This window comes from Python bivittatus, unplaced genomic scaffold (assembly GCF_059951505.1).
Source record: "Python bivittatus isolate LINGU-HERP-01145 unplaced genomic scaffold, Pbiv_v1 ctg000070_np1212, whole genome shotgun sequence".
In the NCBI taxonomy this organism is placed as follows: domain Eukaryota; kingdom Metazoa; phylum Chordata; class Lepidosauria; order Squamata; family Pythonidae; genus Python; species Python bivittatus.
This window is the reverse complement of record NW_028277034.1, coordinates 45,912,275-45,932,072: the sequence shown is the minus strand read 5'-3', so window position 1 is coordinate 45,932,072 and position 19,798 is coordinate 45,912,275. Positions and strand designations below refer to the sequence as shown.

At 41.7% G+C, this 19,798-nt stretch overlaps 1 protein-coding gene across 6 annotated transcripts in view; it reads right to left on the bottom strand.

Annotated features, from left to right (window-relative positions):
* Positions 1-19,798, bottom strand: part of FAM13A (family with sequence similarity 13 member A) — a 131,298-nt gene that overhangs the window by 58,845 nt on the left and 52,655 nt on the right. Inside the window, exon 1 of one of the 6 annotated variants that reach the window (XM_088133067.1) lies at positions 7,534-7,706. The exons of the other annotated variants lie outside the window; for them this stretch is intronic. Within the exon in view, the coding sequence (XP_087989193.1) occupies positions 7,534-7,562 (29 nt within the window). The 5' untranslated portion in view covers positions 7,563-7,706. Of the gene's footprint in view, positions 1-7,533; positions 7,707-19,798 lie in introns of those variants that run through there. 6 annotated transcript variants of the gene reach the window in all.

Sequence of the window (19,798 nt, the reverse complement as noted above, 5' to 3'; positions counted from 1 at the left end):
ACAGCAACAACAACAACAACAACAACAATGGTGGACTTCACATCTCCAAAACTTTCCAGAAGAGTTCAGACTGAATTGGCCTAACTTTTAGAGAAAGACTGTTCCAAACCATAGGTATTATGATTTAAAAACACTACCTTGCCTCAGTTCCCCTCAACTCACAAAAATGGGGCACCAGCAGCAGCTTCTCCCTGAAGAATTTCCTTGGAGAGGTCAACATTGGTTGGAGAGGTGGTCCTGCAAGTACCTTAGTGACAAGTGATATACACCCATGTAAGTAAAAAATAGCACTATGAATTGTACCTGGAGATCTCTTGGTAATTAATGAGCAAGATAGGTATAACATAATGATAGTGGCAAAAGCCAGTGAACAATCAACAACTGCATTTTGCACCAACAGTAGTTTCTGAAAGATCTTCAAAGGCAGGCCCGTGTAAAATCATTCCAGAAGTCTACCCATGTGGTGATAGGGCCACAAGTTACTGAGGCAGAACCTCCTGCTTCAGGACAGGCTGCAACTGATGCACCAGCTAAAACTGGGCAAAAGCCTTCCTCAATACAAGCCTACACCTGCCCATTCAGTAGTAGCTATAAGCCCAGAATGATTCCCAATTGGTTTAGTAGAGTTACCCATTCAAGATACAACACTGAAGGTGATAGGGTACCAAGATGTACATCTTGCTTGGGTTCAACTTTAACCTGTTTCTTCCCATACCTGATTGTCTCCAGGCACTGCAACAGGATTTCAACTGTATCTCCAGTTGGACCTGGAACGGCAATATTAAGTTGATTTTTGTTGGCACTAATGGTATTGCACTCTGAGCTACCAGCTAACCTTCCCAATGGCTTTATGTATATCTTAAACAGCAAACCAACCCCTGTGGTGCTCCACATGGGAGTGGCCACTGGGCTGAATTCTCCACCCCTAATGAATCTGGCTGGAACTTCTCATTAAGGAGGACCATTCTGCTAGGTGGTCCAACAGGATACCAGGATTGATTTTACCAACACCACCAAGAAGTCTAAAAGGACCGAGCAGGTGCATACCTCCCATCACAAGGTCCCAACAAAGATAATCCAGGAGAATAATCAATGCCTTCTCCATTCTACACTTAGGCCTGAACTCTGACTGAAAATGGTCCAGGTAATCCATTTTCTCTAGGATGCTTTAGCTGTTGGTTGTCGAACACTGCTGGATCTAAGGTAGGCCTCTTAAGGACAGGGTACATCACAACCTCCTTCAAAGTTTCCAGCATCAACCTTGCCTGTAGAGAAGTGTTGCCACCTCCCAGATCCTGCCCTGTGCAGTGGGGCATGGGTCAAACCTTAAATGGCAGGGGTCAAACCAGAGAGCCCCCTATCAATTCTCTCAGACTCTTCAGGGCCAAAGGAATCTGATATAACAGAACTGGATGATCACATCAAACTGTGCCAAAGGGGATCAAGGCTCTGACAAATCTAAGATACTTTGCTGGCAAAATGCTGAGTAAGACAGTCACAATGTCCAGGTGGGAGTTCTTCCTGCTCATCCTCTCAAAAAGGGAATTCTGGCAAAATGCTGAGTAAGACAGTCACAATGTCCAGGTGGGAGTTCTTCCTGCTCATCCTCTCAAAAAGGGAATTCACTACCCCAAACAAGGCCACTGACCAACAGCCTGCTGAAGCAATAAGGGAGGATAAGTAACAATGCTTCCCCCTCTTATTGCCATGATGTAGGGCCAACCTCAGCTCATATCTGTACTCAGTTTTAGTTTTGATCTTTCTACACCAGCATTCTAAATGTTGTTTCTGATGCTTCATTCCCCAGAGCAACTCAGAAAACCAAGGTGCACCATAGGATCAATACATAGGCCACTCATGGGCAATTTGGCCTGGCTATTTTATTGTACTATTTTTAATTGTAATTTTGTTTTCTGTTTAGTTTACAGAAGTTTTATTATATTCCTTTGGTTGATTGTTGTTAGCTGCCCAAAGTGTATACATTAGCTGGGCAGCCATATTTTGTAAATAAATAAATAATTTCATTGAGAGCCCGGATTGTCTCTTGTTGCCCAAGGCTACTCTAGTAATTGGTGGACAATTGGCAAGCAACAACAGCAGAAGCCTGGACTTCAATTCTTATTAGGAGAAGTACAATTAAAAGCTTTCAGACAAATATCTGCTTACAAGCCTTACTTTGGCACAGGAATGCCACAACTGATTTAAATAGAAGTTGCAAGCTTGGAACACCATGTTTGCGATTTCTCCAAATGACTTATTTTTGCAGAGTTACTTATATCTGCTAGTCGTGTTCACAAGATAATACTGGAGATAGAAGGTCATGCAGTTGAACCATTAGTTACTGGATAACTAGACTCCAGTTTATCTAAAAGATCGTAAAAAGCATTCTAATTAAGATATATGATCTATCTACAGAGACCTGAAATCAACTCCTTTTTATCATAAGATAATGCTCTTAATGTGTTTACACGGAGAGTGTTGTTCAGCTTCTGTTGCTTTAGTGGAGAGATAGATACTGCTATTCAGCTTCCATTGCTTAATTTCTTAAAGATTACAAACGGAGAACATAGTAGAAAATTTGGAAAAGACACATCTGTTTATTATTTGCAGTTTGGCAAGTCTCCCTGGATGGGTAGGACAGAAAATGGGTCAGAGCAAGGGGGAAGGAATTACTGATGCTGTCTTTTAGCCAAGCTGCACCCTTCTTATGAATTCAACAGTAACGTGTTAATACAGACCAAACGTTACGTTATGTTGCATAAGAAGAGTGTAAGAGTTAGGTTACTAAGCAAGCCACAAATAGTTACCACAGGACTATTTCTAAAAACTTGGTTGAATGTCAACAGCCTATGATTACAGTATTTCAGAAGGAAAGCCAAGATTTCTTTTTGGCATCGACAAAAGAAAATTAAAACGCTCTGCCTTTGGACAATATGCATTGGGACCTGAGTGCCAGGCTCCTACTTTCAAAATGTACAGCCAGCAAGAAATGGGTCTGAAAAAAGACCTGATAACAATTCCTGTTGTGTGTGTGTGTGTGGGGGGGGGGGGAGGGTTACTTCTTGATTACCTGGAAATGATCTTTTATTCACTCTAGATGACTCAGTGAGCTGTTTCTAAACCTGTGTTAAAAAATAGCTCTGAATATTGCCAAACTTTCTGGACAGAACAATTTTGCTCAAAGGAGTAGGCTGTGCCATTAGTGTATGTAACTCTACATTCCATAAGAGTATGTTTCATTCAACTCTATGTGACTTACCTGCAGAGAGAGTGACATGGAATTGCACCACATGCCACAAAACTATAGTCCATCTCTAGTTGGCCTCTGCATGCCAAATTCCTTGTAATCTGAACTGTTTGTTACAGATTTTGGATTAGATCAAAATATGAAGTAGTAATCTTATGCAAAATGTTTAATTTTCACTAAAGTCAGTGAAATTTTAAGCAGCCTTCATTCTGGATGGTAGTCTCAGATGAAGGAAGGAAGGAAGGAAGGAAGGAAGGAAGGAAGGAAGGAAGGAAGGAAGGAAGGAAGGAAACGAACTGCACTTAAGTGAGCAAGCCTTTTTCACACTGATTAGTAACGTTTTATGAAAGAAAGCTTTGCACATAGTAAGTTTTTTTAATTACTTAACACTCCTTCTGGAGCCAAACTGCACCCAATTTCTTGCTTGCAGAAAAGTGAAACTTAAAACCAAAGGATAGGAAAAAAAGGAGGTGGGGGAGGATTAATCCTGAAACTATTTCTTTGGAAGATGTGGACATATAAATCAAAGGGCCCTTCAGTAAAATTTGGGACATACAGAATGAAGGTAAGCCTACTGCATCTCCGAGTAAGTGATCCACTATTGAACTGCTAGGGCATTTTTTCTATTGTTAAAATGGAGTGTTTCCTGCAATCAGCATTATGGAGGGGAGAGGAGGGTTTAAGAATTGAAAAAAGTTCTCCTGCAGCCCATCACGTTTCTAATGCCTGCCCCTTAAAAATGTCTGCCCCAAGTTATTTTATTAATGCTGAGCCAGGAAACATTTTAAGAAGTACTTGAATGGGGTTCAAAGTACCTGTATAGTATTATTGGGCTTATCTGGAAGAAACAGGTATAAACAACAAATCTGCAATCTAGGTTAAAAACAAGTTACTGTAATGGCACCAGAAGACCAATTTCCTGCACACTCTGTATACACAGCACTTTTTAAAGTGAAGGGCCATTAAAGAACTGATGGGAGATTACGTATCAGTTTAATTGGTCACAGGTCAGAAAATCAACTCTGTGACCAATACAGTCAGTGTAAAATGGGCCTGAAGCTATTTAGATTATCTCGTGTTCCAACTTAATTATTTGCAGGTGGCCATAAAAAAAAACTACTTGGTCACGTACGCCGTTTCGTCATGTTTGAGAGTTTGATAACAGTTCTCCTGCTTGAAGAATGCGGTTGGATGCTCCAGAAGATACAGCTCCAAATTATTCCAATGAAACAAAACTTGAAACGCAACATGAGACGATAAATTTGAAAAGTGCATTGCCAGTTTTTCTTCTTGAAACTATGCTTATAGGACATTGTTTTAACTGATTTCTTACCACAGTTATCAATTCTCAAGAAGGAGCAGGGGTAACAAAAAAACTTTTGATGACCCGGGGCCACAGGTAAACATTCCCACCCCACCCGATGACAAGCAATGGCTTAAAATGGTTTGGGCCATATCATGCATGTGGAAAGAGATTGTGTGTGTGTGTGTTTTAATACTAGTGTTTTTAAACTGTGCTAAGCCAGGGCCTATGCTACTATTTTTATGCATTTTCTGCCTCAAACTGTCAAAAGATTTGGGAATCGCAATGGCAAATTTCAGAGGTGCGCTCAAAGATGGCTCTTGGCTCGCTCACACAAAAAGAAGAAACACAACAGATGCGAAACCTTTGATCTGCTGTGGATACAGAATATCAAATGGTGGGACCCAGAAGGCAGCAGCTTGTAATGCCTGCATTTTGTTTATATTTTCCATTAATAGTCAGCTTATACCAGATCACTTCTTCAATCACTTCCCCATCAAATCCTACTTCTTTCCTCACTTCAGCTAACAGGGAGTCATCTGCCCATATATGGATGGCAACTTCCATCACCCTTAATAGCATGGCTACTGGCATGTTCGCTGAGGATGATGGAATGCAAGGAAATCTCTGAAATGTTGAACAACCAATGGAAAAGGGCATATGGTCAATATGCAGCTGGGTAAAAAACAAAACAAAATAAACCACTTTCAAATCAGGGGTAATTAGGTATGTCTTGAGATGTATGTGTGTGTGGAGGGGAAGATTAACCTCTGCTATGACCACAGAGATTAAGACCAAAACATTTGATAGAACTTCCTTTAGGAAATCAATTTTTCCCCTACACAAGGACAATAATAGATACTTCAACTGCACTGTATTAATGAATGATGAACAATTGGCCCCGGTAAATAATACTGACAACAGACACTCCCTTTCAGACACAGTAATCTGTCAGCATTCTAAAAGCAATTTCTTAAGTTTACCATAATGAGTTTCAAAGCATGACTGACGTTATGGCCAAGCCAAGTTGGTAACAGTAAGAATATTTTCTGCAGAGGAAGAAAAGAGAGAAGAAACCGTATGCTGAACTTTTTCTGGAATGTCTTGTCATAGCAATTTACTTGTTTCCTCATTAGTTCCGTAAGAACAGCTAGATAAAAGATAAGTCTCTGGAGGATTTCAGGAAGGCACCATTTCAATCTGCAAACAGGGTGATTAAACGTTCTGCTATACAAAGGAATTCCCATGCTATAAAACCCTCAAATATTTATTTATTTAAATTTATTAGCAGCTCAACCCCAAAGGACTCTGTCAAGGAAAAGACTAGATCAGAAAACTTAACCCTGAAAATTAGTTTTCTCTGGGATAGTGTTTTCGCCTATGATTGGAAACACTTCTGTCATGACACTAGCTCATAGATTCCTCCACCGCAGAGAGAAAGAAGTTTCAGATGTTGATGGACTCCCAGTACCCTCACCTAGCACAACCAATGGGGAAGGGATGTCATGACCTACAAGTTCAACCTCATCTGAAGGAGGGCAGATCTATAGTCTGTGAAAATCAGATGAAGTTAGGAGAAGTCTGAATAATTCTGCACCATGCTGTCCCTCAGTTCAAATACAGTAAATGCCAAAGATAAAAACGAAAAGTTAATTTAAGAGACAGTTTTTTAAAAAAAAATCCATTTAAAAACAAAACAGGAAGACTGCTTCTTTAACATATGGCACTTCCAAGCTGACCTCTAAGCTAAATATTTCACTACCCAAAAGTAGAAGGATAATGAAGATTTCTCAGCACAGGAAAGCTACTAACTTATAACATTCAAAAGATCCAAAAAGTTATATTTGAAGCAGTATTGTTACAATCACTTTCCTCTTATTTTCAGATTTCAATCTTTGTGTGTCATATTTATACAAGGAAAAGGCATATTTTCTAATAAGCGTGCTTGGAAATTCAGCCATGCTAACACCTCAAACAGTTATTAATGTGATAACAGACTTGTAAGCCAGTTTAAAGACTATTTTTAAAATAGCTTATTGTACTGTATTCTATTTTGCTACAAGTGCTTACTCTCAGTTTCAATTACACAAAAAAGAAGAAACTATTGTCCTAAGTTAAATAATCAAAAACAACCTCAAGGCAACTTTGGGAAGAAATAGTTGGTAGGAAAAACCAACAGAGTAATATTACATAGAGGAAACACACATTACTTGCCTCCTGTTCTGCTTGTAGTATAATGTTACATCACAATAAATGGCATTTCACTCCTGGATATGTGTACCTGGAATACAAACTCTACTTATTTAAAAGAGAATTTACTTCAGTCTAACTATATCTACCCCTGAAGGAGAAAAGGCCTTTGTGAAAAAAGAAAAAAGAGCAAAAAAGGAGAAAACGCACATTCTTTGCTTCTTGTAAAAAGGTTTTTCTTCCACAAACACAACACTCTGTAGTTGGGTTCACACAAATGCGCCCCAGAGTGAGTTCTACCTATTATGTAAAATCCCACTTATATTTTTTAATCGGAAATGTCAACTGACTGTATTTCTACAAGTCCAGAAAAGAGACAGGAAATATGAATGATCCATAACAACACCAGTCGCGAAACTTCTACTGTTTGGTGGTAACCACAATCCGATATGACCTTGGCTGGGAGTCAATCTCATTTAGCATGCAGTCATCTAGGACTGCACAATTAAACCCATGCATTTCAGTGGCCAACTGAATAATCAACACAACCACAATAAAAGCAATACTTTTTATACAAGCGGGGTGCTCCTTTTTACTGCTCCGATCCCCAACACCACTGATTCTTTTGGCCAAGGCCAACACGATTCCCTTTTCTGCTAGTGATGAGGGACGGGGCTGATAGCAGGGGCTCTACGGTGTAGACACAATATCTGGCAGGCAGCTCGGCACGAGGGCTTTGCGCCTCCCCACCACACTTAGTCAAGAGAGAAAACCCAACGAAGGCTCCCTTTACCTTTGCAGAGACATGATCTCCAGAGCCATCCCGGAAAGCTGACGCTGGAGCGCGGCTGCGGCCAGCTCGATCCCTCTCGCTTCCGCGGCGCACCGGACTGGTCCACCACACCCCTCGCACGACTTCCCTGCCCGCAGACAGCAACGCTGTCAAGCCGCTCACTCCCCTGCAGGCTGGCTTCGCCTTCCTGCCCGGGCTCCGCGACCAGCTGCCAGTTTCCGGCGCGCACGCCCTCGCCAAGCTGTCGGGCGGCCGTCTGCACAGGAGCGCGGAGAGCGCACCCAGGTGCCAGCCGGCGGGAGGGTTCCCTTTTCTGGCCGCGGCCACCGCTCCGCTCCTCTTTGACCTTTTGTTCCCGAGGAACCACCAGCCGCCGCCGCGGCCGCCTGCAGCCAATCAGCAGCCGCGGCCGGGCACAGCCGGCTCAGCCGACGCGCTCCCCGCACCGTCCCGAGTAACTTGAAACTTTCTTCAGCCGATCCGCCCGGCTGCCAAAGCGGCCAATGAACTGGGGCGCTAGAGCCGGGGAGGCAGGCGGGGTGATCCTCTTTCCTCCACCCTCCAACGCCCTTCGCAGGCGTGGGACTGCTGAATCCACCCTCCCCGGCCACCGCCAGGGCAGCTTTGCAACCCGGCGCCCGCTGCTGTGCAGTCAGCCGTTCACTTCACCCGCATCCCGCCTCACTTTCCTTGGAGAGCTCCCCACAGCCACCGGCGGACTGGCCCAACCGCAGCCAGGGAGCTCGGTGGCTGAATGGGGAGGGGGACCTAAGTCCGGGTCTCCCCTCACCCGCACCGCCCAGCTCTAAATCATTCAGCACTGTGCCACCGCCGCCACCCACCCCCCGAAATCATGGACAGCTAGTGTCCTTGTGGGCTGTGGATTACGGGAACTGTAGCCCATCCAGACACCACCACCCCGGACGGCGCAGCCCTGCAAGGGGAAGGAGGCATGATCTGCACGCTGGGGCGCGAGGAGAAGGTTGACTGAAGTGAGACGGGAAAGAGGGCGGCAAGTGGACGTGACCCCCCTCAGCCCAGCCGGCCACCTCGGGTCCAAAGCTCTAGCAGCCGCTTTTGGCTGGAGGAGGAGAGCGTCCGACGCGCTTCCCACCCGAGGCCGCGGGCGCGACGAGGCTTTCCGCGCCCCGGAACTTTGCCACAAGCCAGCTGACATCACGTTCAGCACGTTGCTCGCATTCACGGGCGGGGAGGAGCGAGAGGCCGGAGCAAACAGACGGGATCAGGACACGCGTCACACATACAGCCTGCCCTCGCCTTCGTCCAAATAGCGCGTTTAGGCATCAAGCGGCGCCTGTCGAGAGGCGAGTTCCGAGGGCTTGCTTTTGACCGCGCTCCTCCTCGAAAGCCACATTGTAAACTTTCCTCCCCCTGCAAACAAAACCGGCAGAGGATCGGTCGAACTGGATAAAAGACAATTAAAAAAATAAATAATGTAATGGGTGAGGATATAATCCGGCCACACGCCCACATTAAATAAGCCACTAAGCTACTACCTGTTGCTTTTACGCGTTTTGATTCCTGGCGATTTCCCCGACTGCCTCCTTTGCCATTTATCTTTCTGTGTGAATATTGTGCCTGTTTCTGGCTTTGGCAGGATGGCAAATTGAGTGGACCCAAAGTAAAGGCAACATAAAAATCTAATAATAAACGTTTTAAAAATCAAGACATAAACTATTAACGTTCAAAGATGCAAATTTCTTGCACACAAGCACGCACACTCATACACAACGAACACAGTTAATAGGTCAAACAATTTGTCTTTTGTGAAATGGTTTTGCTATCTGAGCAGCCTGCAAGACATTTCTAGCGTAGGTTTAGATTCGTGGGCTTGCCAACAACTTGAACAAAACAACCTTGTATCCTTGTGTGCCCCATTTGATGTATCCATAAATATGGGTATATATTTACATGCTTGCCTTTAGTTACCCCTTTAAATACATTATTTCCTTGTAAGTTTGGGTTAGCGCTTAGTTATGGTTTGTTCAACAATGGCTTACTAAATAAGTCCTGACAACTGGAGTCACATATACCACTAACCAAAACATTACTGCTACAAGACACACATCCTGGTACATGATAAACCACCCAACAAACCTCCAACCACATTATGGCTCAGAAGGATGGGGAAATCCAGTGAGTCAACTGACTTTTGCACATGCACAGAATCTCAGCAGCTGCTACATTTGCTTGGGAGACCCAAGCACATCCTTAGTTTAAAATCTGCTGGTGAGATCATGCAGGTCTACGTGCATTCATAGAAAAATGAAGATCCCTGTGTTTTGGAGGAGGGAAAAAAAAGGGGGAATTTTCTCCATCAGAACCAACAGCCCAGATGGCAGATGCAGTCACATTAACGGGGCCTCTCTGTCAGATTGAGAGAGCTCTATGAAACTTAGAAAGCTTGCACATTTCCGTACACCGTATTTAGTCTCCTAAAATACGTCCTTGTGCAGTATTTATGCTAGGAAGTGGCCTTTGAATATGAAAAGATATCACGAATTAATTTTAAAAGATGTAAGGGTCAAGATTCCTGGTGAATGCTGGACATGTTATCAGCAACAATGCGGAAGCGGTCTGCCACTGTCTTCTTCCTGAATGTTTTTGAAATTGTCCACTCTGGTCTACATCCCTGGCATTTCCTAGTGATCTCTCATCCAAGTGCCAACCCTATCTTGCTGTTTTTTGGATCAGCTGAAATCAGCTATGGGCTGCATAGGGAGGTGATAATTTAGAGACAATCTTGATCAGTTTTCTTTTAAGATGGGTATTTATTGTGGAGGCGTGAGTCATATGTATCCAGCAGAATCGGCCCCTTTTAAGAACCAAATTCTGCTACAAAGTCTGCCAAACCTGAGATACGGAAGCCTAAAATAGTTCCTCCTGGGTTGCCCAAGAGGGAAACAACTACTCTATTAAAATCACATAAAACTTAACTCTCACAGAATAGCATCTGCGGGGTAGTACAGTACAGAGTGCAGCCAGAGTTTATTAAAGAGACTGAAAGATAGTGAGGTGTCTGTTTATTCTACTCAGCCATAAATGAAAAGAAAAACCAGTGGAGGCGGCCCTGAAAATACATCCACTGGGAGATGCCCGCCACATTCACATCCACGCATGGACACCCTCCCCTTCTCCCCAGGTCATCTAGATCAATGTTTCTCAATCTTGGCAACTTTAAGACAGGTGGACTTCAACTCCCAGAATTCCCCAGCCACCCATCTTAAAGTTGCCAAGGTTAAGAAACACTGATCTAGATGACCTCTAGAGAAATCAAAATGCTGGGCAGGACAGAAGAAGAGAAAAAGACTACTTGGGAAAGGGGTTAGTGGGTGGGTAAGAGCAAGCCCCAAATAACATGTTGGAGGGAAAGGCCATACAGGTATTCCTCACTTAATGACCACAATAGGGACTGGAAAATTGGTTAAGCAGGGTGGTTGTTAAGTGAATCGGATCTGATTTTATGACCTTTTTTGCAGCAGTTGTTAAGTGAATTGTCATGGTTGTTAAGCAAATTATGCAGTTGTTAAGCAAATCCAGCTTCCCCCATTGACCTTGCTTGTCAGAAGCACCCTGGGAAGGTCGCAAATGGTGATCAGGTGATCCTGGGATGCTGGAACCGTTGTAAGTACAAGCTGGTTGCCAAGCGCCTGAATTTTGATCACATGACTGTGGAGATGCTGCAACAGTTATAACTGCAAGACCGGCTGTAAATTGTTTTTTTTAGCACCGTTGTAATTTTGAACAGTCACTAAATGAATGGTTGTTAAGCAAGGACTACCTGTATTCTAATAGGTTAAAGAAATAGTGAGAGATGGAATTGCATTTAAGATGTGTGCCTGCTGGTAACAGCCCAATCGCACCCAGAAGGTGTCAATCTGTGCTGATTATACCACACAATAGGGTGAAATCCATTCCCTCTAACTCAAAGAGCCACACACAGCCCTTTCTGACAAGGCTATTATTATGTTGTTGGCCTTCTTCATTTACAGAATGTTATGGAGGGTGGACAGACGGCACAGTCCATCAGTAACTTTCCTGTATCTTCTCCCTGCTCTCACTTTTTTTTTCTTCTTATCATGAGAAAACTAATGAGGAGGAAAAAACAGGCATGGAATTCTTCTTGATTGGTGGGACTAGGATCTGCCCATCCACAGACATCCAAATAAAAATAGGTAAGAGAAATGGAACGGAGCGTCTTGCAGATGAGAAACACTCCACATGGCAACATTTTCTGACAAGTTCTTTTTGTAGAAGTTTTATCCTCTGCTTCAAGCTTGCCCAACGTTTGTTCCACCAACACTGCTGCCTGGGAATGTGCCACTTCAGAATGCAAGACAGGGCATCTGTGATTCAAGGATATCCTTCTGCCTAACCACTAGTATTTTTATGGAAAAGAGATTTTATGTAGAGGAACGTTTAGAGAGAGTGTGAGAGCATGTCACATCTGGGATCCTGCAGTAGTATTGCTGGAATCCACGTTTACAGCCATAGATTCCCGCATGTTTACAGCACACAAACGCAGTGCAGTCATACCTCTAACTCAGAAATGTGCTCTGATGATCAGGTATCAATGATTAAAATGATATATAGCTACTATTTATTGAAATACATCTCTATTCATGTGTGTGTGTGTGTGTGTGTGTGTATATGTGTGTGTGTGTGTGAGAGAGAGAGAGAGAGAGACAGAGAATATATGTTCTATGTTTTTCTTTCTTTCGAGTTTCTTTATAATTGTATTTTTTAATTGGATTTAATTAACAAAAGCAACAAAAAAAAACCCCACCCCATTTTAATTTATACTGATTTGTGCTATCGATGACAAGGAAGGCCCTGCTAATAATTTATACTTTCACCAAATATCAATAAAGTCTAGTTTATAAAATGATTCTGTGACCCTAAAAAACTCCCCCCCCCCGCCCCATCTGCAACCACTGAAGTTACCACTCAAAATTATATCAACATGGATTAAGACTGGAGAGGAAAGGGCATAAGTCTGTCACTTTATTAAACTAACAAGTATCATCTTCTAGATTAATAAGAAATCAGACAGGCAAGTTTGTTTTCTTGTCTTGTTTCCTGATATCCATTAAAACGTGTATGTTCTTAATGTGAAAGTATCTTTATTGCCAAATTTGTTAGACTAAGCAAACCTTTATCTCTCCAATCTTGGAATTTGCTCTACGTGGCAATATTTTAAGATAGAACTTGAACATTTACTTTTCTTTATTGCACAAACCTCAGTCTATCCAGAACAAGCCAGTCATCAGGTTTTACAGAAAAAGAATGAAAGAAAGGAATTTTCCATCTAATCAAAAACAGACTGAACACTGAAAGTTTATCTGCAGCCTTTTCCCAAGTCATCTATCCATTCTTAAAACCATCAGATCTAAAAGGGATAGGGTATTAAATGTCACAGAGATCTTTTGAAGGGAGCTCATTTTCCTATTTTCTATTTTATTCTTCACATGAACGCTAAGATTTGGAAGTTAGACAATTATTTCCCCCCCTCTTTTTAAGATTATTTTTATGGAATCTCAAAGGTCAGGTCCAATATTGTGGGAAATCATAGCTCTGGGTCAAAAGGCCAAAATGTGATTTGTTTGCTTTGGGTTTCGTGTAATGCTTGGACCCACCCATTATGGCTTGGTGTTATGTGTGAACCAGGCTACTGTTAATTTGTCACTCTGATCTTTGTGCTGGCATCCTCACATTTCCTTTTTCTTTCTGTAATATCTGAACAAGGGGGAAATTGTGATTTATTGAAATCAGTTACAGAACAAGCAGGAGCTTCTGCAGAGAAGGGTCAAAAAGTCAAGATGGTGATCACAATTTTATAATTGAAGTTCCCCACCCCCTTTTTTATGGGTGTTATGACACATGTGAAAGAGGGTGGGGCTTCAATTGTGAGGCTGCCATTTTTATCTTTTTGACACTCCCCTCCCCCCCAGATGCTCCTATTAACACGGAGGATTGGAAACCATAATCTGATCCTGATTGGATTTGTCTACCTAGCAGGAAATTACCATTTATTCGTTACCATAAAATAAAGTTTCACATTTCTTTTGTCTACAGCGGAATGAAGAGAAAAGGAGAGAGAAACTGCATAGTTTTCCATCATGTCTGAAGTAAGAGGAAGTTAGTTATTTGAATTAATTCAAATAAGAGAAATAGCATATTTCAGAAACTCTGCAGCATGCTTATATTTCTGTAGTTATCCAAAAAATCTTTGCCAATTCCATGAGATTTGGTTACAAAGTGAATTAATTAATTGGTTGTAACTGTAATTTTGTAAATATGCCTCTATGTAAAATAACAAATGAAAGTCAATTTCTTGGCTTATAACTCTGTAACAGTTGTAACTTCCCATCTACCACTCTGAATGAGATGATGGTGAATGGCATCTTTTTCTACAAAATATGAACCTTACAATACAAATCATGGGAAAATACAATCTCAAATTTGCATTAAAAGTGACTTTAAAAATGGACGGAGGAAACATATTGCCTCAGTAAGAAATTACTTTAGCATGGAAATGTTTGAAAAAACATTTTTGAAGGTATGTGGATAGGGTCACCATATAGTTTATTTGCTAGACAGCACTAGATTGAATTGAATCAGAATTTCCTAATGAAGATCTATACTGTAGCTTCCCAACTATCACGTCCTCTAAACTTTCCATGATAAAATGAAACTATCTATAGATCTGCAAAGTAAAGAAAAACATACAACTTTGTCAGTTATTAACAGGCAACTTGAGGTTCATTAATGTAAAATTTTGAATGTAGGAATTTGTACTTCTAAACTAGTCTTGACTGAAAACAAAACACCCTACAGGGCCTTTCAATCCAACCACCCCCACCCACTGTCTATATTTTATGACTGGAGAATCACAGGACTGCAACCTTCCAAATCAATAAAAAGAGGATTGCAAAAGTTGAGACATGCCTGTCTCCCTTATCAACTTATCCAAAGAAAATTATTAGTCATCTGCATATAAGTAGGTCAGGAGTTCATCATACACTTGAAGTGAACCATTAAAAAAAGTAGGATGGCAATTAAATCAGAACACCTGGAACAGATTTTCTTTGAAAAGATGTTCTTTAACCATAAGCTCAGAAGGTATAATTGTAACATTTAAGGGAGTCTGGAGTATCACCCTTATTTCAGGAAGAAGTCTATATCCCCACTGATTTCAACCAGCAACTGTAATAGGTAGATATTGCTTTACAAGGGAATTTTCAACTGCTGTGTTGGACCTTAAACAAACTACATCTGATGACTTTTATCTAGTCATCTTTTAGTCTCTCTTTGCCTTTGTCTGTTTTTCTGCACTGATTTATAACGGCATCGTACTTACAAGGAATAATCCCGCCTTTGTTTATTTAGAATAGGGACAACGTAAACAGCAAAAGCAGCTGGAGTTCAGAATTATTGATTATACATATTTGTCTGAAACTATTCCCCCCACTTGCCTGTGTTTCAGATGGAGGATAAATCATGACCGGTCTTGAAAAAAGAACCAGCTGGCTTTTAAAGGAGATCCCACAACCCTCAAGAATGCATTAATAATGACCTAGGGATCAAGGGATAAGGTATTAATGCTATTTCTTCATCTCCTAGGAGGTGGACTAGCAACCGATTTCTCTAAGGGTTTTCTGGAAACATATCAAAGTATGAAAAACTATGCCATTGGAAGGAGAGACGGAACAGTCCACTCAGCTCTTTCTTCACCTGTGGAATCTTGACACACAGGGATATTTATATTAGAAATAAAACACACACACTTTCATTTCCAGAGTCTGTAACCTGACGTTTAGTGAAGGCATAGGCAATACAACATCTAAGGATTCCAGGATGCCTGTCAGAATTGAAACAATTCCCCTAACACCCCACCTTTTTAAATAAAGCCATAGGATCTGAGAACGTCTGACTCTCAAGAGGACTAAGCATACGTCTGCTGAAATGACACGAACCTTTAGCAATCTCATGCAAGGGCATATTAAAATCTTTCAAGATTTGAGCTAGCTTTTCAAGTAGGCAAAGGTTCAAAACCTTGGTTCAAAGGCTGTTATATTTTTGTGCCTTTGGTTCAATCCTAGTTATCTCCCTACAAAAAAAAAAGTAATGCAAAAGCTCTACCTAGAGAAGCACTGCTAGTAAATATACCAATGATTTGACTCAGAGCTCCAGAAGACAGAAAATGACACTGTCCCAAGTCAGACTTCTACCTCAGTGTGCAGTCTTTCCCAGCCAGATGCGTAACCAGGATCTAAACCAAGAACATTTCACATGCAAAGTATATGCTTTATTGCTGAGTTGCAGCCTCTTCCATGTTATTCAGAAATTAAACTGTACCATTACAATAGAAGTAGTTATAATGAAGAACAGAGAGCTGTGATTAGCATCAGCCAAGCATTAAACTTCCCCATCTTTTCCTTACATTGTAACATTATGAAAATTCATATGCATAGGTGTTTCCCTACTTTGACCTAGCCACTAGGGGTGGGGAACAGAAACCCAGGATATGACAATATGACACATCATGTCCTGTTTACAAGTAAGGGAGAAAGAGCAGAGTTGCTGGGTTTGATGGCAGTTGATGACTTTGGCTGTTAAGTCTAGGACCTGTCCTTTGTACAGATACAAACAGAATATGTCCAGATAACATGTTGGATCAGAGCCATCATTAATGCAGTGGGAGTGAAAAGCATCAAGATTCACTTGGACCTTGAAAGAAAAGATACATTTTGTTGCAAGCAAATGTGGCAGTGGCCAAAGATTAAATTTGACTAAATTTAAATTTAATTTATACCACATTTATTAAAATATATTTAATATGATTACTGCCTATGTATATAATAAACTTCTCCTTCTGTCACATTAAACTGAAGCTAGCCACAAACTCTGGAGAGGTTTGGTGGGCACACCCAAGGCTTTGGACTTATGTAACCTTGATTTAGATAGATGTATGTTACGGACATGGAGATTTGTTGGGCTTCCCTTCTAGTCCAGGAAAAAGGAGTTTTACTCAAGAGCACAAGTTCCATCATTCTTTGATAAGCAGTTCTTTCAAAGAACAAATGTCTTGCAAACATATACCCAGAAAATCCAATTTGGCTTGGACCGATTTTGACAGTTCATTCTAGTTCTCCAGTGAGAGTTGCCTCTTAGTAGCCAAGCTAGCCATCATGCTTCTCATGTAGAACAGATGCTGCCTAAGCTAGCATCTATGAAGGTAGCAGCCTTGGACAGTTTACTCATGCCCTGAGTTCCCTGTGTTCAGGAGGAATCAACTGGTTCAACTCTTTGGGCCACAGAACAAATGTCATGGCAAAAGTGTATGTACTAAGGAAAGCCCTTATGGCTAGGGCTGTAGGCTTGTGGGCTCTGCACTGCAGAATCTCTGCCTGTCCTCTGGGTGCTTTGAGGTATCTTCCATGACTTTATTCATTATGAGCTCCAGGACTAGCGCTCTCACAGGGTGTCCGAGGGTTCTTGAGAAACTCTAAGTCTGTGGGAAGGTATAGTTCTTAGGAACAAAGAAAATACTGTACCTCGAGTCATTGTCCCTGGAAATTCACATTCGGATTTGAGGATATTGTTAAAAACCTCAAGAAACAGCAAGCACATGTGGTGTTAGTAGCCACTGTGAACTCCTCTACTGCTAGTGGGTCCATTAGGGGATTCAAAGGGTTAGATAGTTCTAGATCCTTCAGCCTTAAGTCCTGCAGGCTTTCCTGAACAGTTCTGGGAAGTATGATTTCTGGGGGGGAAAAAACCCTGCATGGTTCAGAGACTGACTGTTGGTCATCTTCCTCATTGAGGGATAACTCCCCTTCCTCTTTTTGGATTGGTTCTGATGGTCAGCGTCTGAAATGATTGCCCACAGAGGTGGGGACTCTACATTTGTCCTTCATTTAGAGCGTGTCTTTCTCTACAATGGTGTCAGGCTGGTACCTGTCCTCTACAATTTGTGACTGTAGAGGAAAGGCAGAGATTGGTGCTGCTCCCCTTTTCCCCCTCACCTGCCCCCCCTCCAGACTGTACCAGCTAGAGAGTCCTGAGATCATGCTTCTCATCCTTTTCCTCCTTTGGGGGGTTAGTGTTTGACATGGAGTCATTTCTGGGGACTGAGGCTTAACTGGAGAGCACAGACTGCAGTACAACATTTTGGAGCCAAGGCCATCTCAAGAATGCTGCTGAGGCTGCAAACAAGGCAGAGCTCATAACTGGTAGCATAGCAGCCACAGCATTATTAATATTTCCTTGAGGGGAACGTGACAAAGAATTGAAAGGGCACACTGCTGCATTGATATTGGAATCCAGCCATCAGAGAAGTCCTCTGATATGTCCATAGGCAAGGAATTGCAATCTGTGAGCTTATCTATTAAAAAGCCACCTGTGGTCTGCTAGCTAGCTTGCTACACAAATACACACACACACACACACACACACTCACACGGATAAAGGAAAAGTAAGGAACATTAGCTACGCTTAAGTTAGTGTTCTGGCCACATGGATGTGCATGCACTCTAGCATAATTCAGGGCCAGAACTGGGAAGGGACTCTTCCTTCAGTCAGGAAATTGACTAAAAAATGTCTAAGCTCTGCCTCCAGAATGAACAGTGGGAGATACCCACTCTGGAGTTCCCTGTCTCTGCCGTAGAAAACAGGATTACCAGAGATAGTCTGTTCTTTTAAAGAGAATAACTACTCAGGGTAAGGTGGGGAGGGAGGGAAGGAGGAGACATATGAAACTTTCTCCAAAGTTAGCTGCCTTACAATATCATTAGTGACTCAACAGATTTTATTCCTTCAAAAGTTATGCAATTCTCAAAAATCAAGAACTATATTTTACTGGATATTAACTCAGATATCTTTGGTATAGTAAGATGCTTCACACACACATAAGATAAAGGTATAGTTAGCTTCTCCTTCACTCTCTCCTTGTAGGCACCTCTTTCATCTTCTCAATTTGAAAAACAACCCTTAATAACTTTTTCATTGCTTGGGGCATGTGATAAAAGAATTCAATTACACATTGTTGATTGAACACGTCAAACTGCTTTAAGAACATCAAACCAATGGAGTTCTATAGGCCAACTACACCAGGAGTCCCTACACAAATTTTGCATCAAATTTACATAAGGGATAGGGGTGGGTTGGGGGCAAGCTGGCAATGCGGATTGATAATGAACTCAAGCTGGGGAAAAGTTGTAGTTCTAAGATTTAATGGTAAAGAAGCTAAAAATCAGAGGAACATGTGCCTTTCTTTATAAATTTACAGATTGTCTTGCCCACTTGAGAAGCTGCTCTCCTTGCCAGTTAATAAGTAATCATCTCATGACCCAAAACAATTTAATTGAAGAGAAGTGTTCTTTCCCTCTCCATGCTTTAGGCTGTCATTGCGTTAGTTTTTCCAAGCTGACTCACTTTGATTTTTGAGTACATTTGTCTCCACCCTCCTATGCAATCAATCCCATTCTTTATTCCATCGTGGGATGCTGGCACCATGAGTAACGTTACATAACTGAGTTTTTGAAAAATACATATTTTCCAAGGCTTAGGCAACAAAGGCTCCTGTGATATATATTTTGGGGGTTGGCTCCTCTCCAACATTTTTTTAATGGTTACAATCTTAAGAAATGATTGGTGTTATTTTCCTTCCTTTCTGATGCAAAGCGTTTCTAGCAGCACAACATTTGAGTATCACCACCTTAAAAAAAATTCAACTTTCACGTACCATCTTGTGAAGTCAGGATAAGATTATGGGAGAAAAAGTATTAGAATCATGAATTAAAATTGCTTAGGGCTCAAGACAATAAGCAAAGCATTTGCAATAAAATTTAACTGGTGGTTTATATCTGCAACTATTCCTGTATGCCCCCCTGCATGCTGAACCATATTTTCTTCACTCCCTGTAAACACGGCTGAAATAGACAAGAACTGCTGAATGTTTATGAATAAGGTACAGCAATGCATATCTACCTCCACACTGTTTATGACAGTCCTGTAGAACCATGTTTCTTCCCTCTTAGGATATGAAGCAATAGACATCATGCTAGGAAATAGAATGTGGGCTCAAAGTTTCACTTTGGAAATGTTCAGGCATACCCTAAAGGTGACACAATATGCCTGCCCTGGCAGATGCTATAGGTGTGGGTACAGCCAATTAATCACCAAACAGCATTTAAAGATCTCTGGCAGAATACACTGAAAGTACATAAGAACCTGCTTATTT